This window comes from Triticum aestivum, unplaced genomic scaffold (genome assembly GCF_018294505.1).
Source record: "Triticum aestivum cultivar Chinese Spring unplaced genomic scaffold, IWGSC CS RefSeq v2.1 scaffold4543, whole genome shotgun sequence".
Classification (NCBI taxonomy): domain Eukaryota; kingdom Viridiplantae; phylum Streptophyta; class Magnoliopsida; order Poales; family Poaceae; genus Triticum; species Triticum aestivum.
This window is the reverse complement of record NW_025239244.1, coordinates 501-3960: the sequence shown is the minus strand read 5'-3', so window position 1 is coordinate 3960 and position 3460 is coordinate 501. Positions and strand designations below refer to the sequence as shown.

The 3460-nt window shown below is 46.1% G+C and overlaps 1 protein-coding gene across 1 annotated transcript; it reads right to left on the bottom strand.

Moving 5' to 3' along the window:
* LOC123176706 (UPF0481 protein At3g47200) lies at positions 1-1344 on the bottom strand (the record flags this gene model as incomplete). Its single annotated transcript, XM_044590794.1, is given in 3 exon segments — positions 1-416; positions 559-1033; positions 1111-1344. Coding segments are annotated over 3 exon segments (1073 nt in total), but the record flags the coding sequence as incomplete, so codon positions are not given.
* Between the last annotated feature and the right edge of the window lie 2116 nt (positions 1345-3460).

The window sequence follows — 3460 nt, the reverse complement described above, 5'->3', positions numbered from 1 at the left end:
TACGCCGTCACGTCATCGCCAGTGCCGACGTGCATCGCCTCGAACGCCATCATGTTGTGGATCCTGTAGGCGGTGGAGTCGTCCATCTCGACCTTGGGCATGTAGAGCCTCCCGTTGTGTAGCTCTATGTCGTCGAGGCAGCTCGTCTTGCTGGGCAGGAACTGGATTCCTGCCTCCGACAGCTTCCACGCGGATCGGGGCACCACTCTCTCCGGGCGGACGACGCCGGCCTCCTTTGCTGTCGGTGTCGTCGGCATGCCTCTATGAAGAACCTTTCTGTTACTCTTGATCCGACTTGTGCCCTTGAGTCGGCTCGTCCGGTAGATGTCAAGAGGGTGGAGTCCCAGGCCGGTCCCTTCCGGGGCATCTTCCCTTTCGAGGAACTTGAGCACCATGGAGTTTATCGAAGCCGCGCTCTGCATGCATGCATGCATCATCATTTATGTCCATACATAGGCAAATTAAGTGGCCTGTCAGAATAGGTGTCTGTATCGAATGTACAGAGTGTCGCAATGATAGATAGGAGTACTATAGGTTAGCAGTCAGTAACGTACGTACCGGACATGTGCCATCCTCCACGGCGATGATCGTCTCAAGCAACCTCAGTGGCAGCTGATTCTCGATCATGAGCATGTCACGCTGGATGAAGGGCTTGATGTGCTGGACGCCATACCAGCTGAAGATAGGGTCGCCATGAGCGTAGTCCTTGGGAATGGACTCCTTCCCTGCGGCAGTCCTCATCACCTCCAGCAGGAAGCAGCCGTCCGTGATCATCATCTCAAGGAATTTGCCCCTGTTCTCACCCCGCCACTCGTCGTCCAGGTCCATGTAGGCATCCTCCAGCTCGTCGGCCACCTTCTCCACGGCAGCGACGAGCCCGCCAAGGGTCAGCTTGCTGGCCCGACCAGCATGCTCCCGACCGAGGAGATGACGGGCGGCTCTCAGCTTGTGCTCCTCCATGGGTTTCAGCTCCTTGTCATCGTGGTGGAATGGGCCGAGAGACACTGTCTGCGGCTTGAATACGCTGCTCGCGCTGCCATTACATTTTCCGGTAAAGAAAATACAAAAGCAGAAATTACGACAATGCGGATGATAGGGCGTGCCGCTTACATGCCATCAACCGTCTTCATCTTGAAGCGCATTGGCACGCGGAAGATGCAGTGCTTCGGCCATCTCAGCACCTTCGCCGGCGGCTCCGCGTCCTCGAGCTTCTTCTCCATGTCCATCACCCATCCCTCCACGTTCTCCTGCGGCTCAGGGCAGTCGACATCCACCACCCACGATGACGACATCCTGCAACCAAGTGGAGTGGCTTGTCTACCTAGCTCAGGTAGCTACACACACTTTGTGCTACTGAATGCGAAATTGTGTATATATAGGGGAAGAATTAACAGAGCCGGCTTTCTTTCTCGTTCATATTCCTTTCTTGCTGTGTTATCACGGGATTATACCTTACTTACGCAGGCCTGGGTTATAGGACGGTGTCACTTGCCTTGTCCCCTAGAGTTAGGCACAACGTTAGGTGCAAAGGAACTTAATTACACCAGAATTATGCTTGACTTCATTTAGACTAGCGTGCTTTGCAGAAAGCATTGGCCGGAAGGATGTTTTCTACTACTATTAAATCAGGCTTTACCAAAAGGAAATAGTAGGATGCTGCTGGCTGAGCCAAACTAAAACAACATATCATTATGCTTAACTTCACTGGGGTGGGCATCGCTATGGCCCTTTTATATTTAACACAATGCTAATTAAACCTAGTTAATCCACGCTACTACCACATGCGTCATCATTCATGCGTCATCTGACCGCTTTACCATCCACCAAAAGATGACATATGCCATTAATCGCTTGATTCACAAGGGTACGCTGTAATAAGTTTGCTCTTTGCACTTTGTCAGCTCCAGCTTATCTGTTTAGTTTTTGTTTTGCCCGTTAGGGCTCTCAACATGCGACTAGCGTATGCCTGAATGCTCTGGTTTCGTTTTCAATAAAAATGGAACCGGGGAGGCCTTTTGTGCCTTCCTGTTACTCTTAAAAAACTTAGATGCATCAATCCAAATTCAGATAATGTTCAAAAAAGCTGTGACCTCTAAACTGTAAGAGGCTACCTGCAACACAAAGAAGCTAATCACCAATAGCAGAGAACAGACGATGCAATCGAAGCAGCTAACATGAACAACTGCTGCGAAACAGTACAATATATTTGTGCTTTCTGAGAATAGAAGTACACTGTAATATAAAAAGCGAAATAAATCAATTGGTGAAATATTACACAATCATGTTCTCAGGAAAGCAAGAGAATACAATCACGACGCCCATTGACAAGAAAATAACTAGGACAACAAAGCTACAAGATTATTAAACTGTTATGCGAGGCGTCCGTTTATCAGTGAAAAGCTGCATTTTTTTATGAATCGGGAATTTTATTCATTCATTTGTTCGTTTACAAGTTGACTGAGTGCACACGGATACCAAATCCGGTGAGATAATGGCCACGATAGCACGCCGGCACCATGCACGCATCTACGCCAGCGCACGCCGTACCTCCACAGCGACGCATCTGCGTCCAACTCAGTCGCCAGGCGGCTAACGGTCTGATTTGTATATATGTAGGGGAAGAACAACTAGCATCCAAGAGGCGGCTCTCTTATCCACATTCCTTTCTATCTGTATTATCACGTGATTATTGCAACGGGTAGCTGAAACTTACGCAGACTACGTGGTTAAAGCCACATGATATAATGAATGGATGATTGAAGTACCGTGTTACTTGCCTTGTCCCCTAGGTTAGGCACAAAGATAGATGCGGATGTACTTGAAAAAATACCAATGTGAATGTGTTTAACTTGATGAGGTAATGGTATAGTTAATTAGACTAGTGCTTTGCAGAAAGAATTGGCTGGAAGGATGTTTTCTAACACTATCAATTCAGGCTTTACCAAAGGGGAATAGTAGGATGCTGCATGGCTGAGCCAAACTAAGATTAACGTACTCCCTCCGTTCCTAAAAATAAGTCTTTATAGAGATTTTACTATGGACTATACACGAAGCAAAATGAGTGAATCTACACTCGAAAATGCATCTACATACATCCGTATATGGTCTATACTGGAATCTCTATAAAGACTTATATTTAGGAATGGAGGGAGTATCATCATTCTTAGCTTCATGGGGTGGCAGAGTTGCTAGTGCACCTTTATAGTTAACGATGATAAAGCTAGTTAATCTACATTATCACAACATGGGTCATCTCTGATGAGTGGAAATAGCCACATCTGATTAGTTAATCTACATTATCATTGGAATACACATTTTTATGCCAAACTTTTTTACATATATATGATTTATTACATCATCATAAGATCTTAACTACTATATTTAACACAATTAGCAATGCAAAAAATAATTTTAAGATACAATGTTCTTTGGTATAACTCGGACATCTATATCTGCAAAC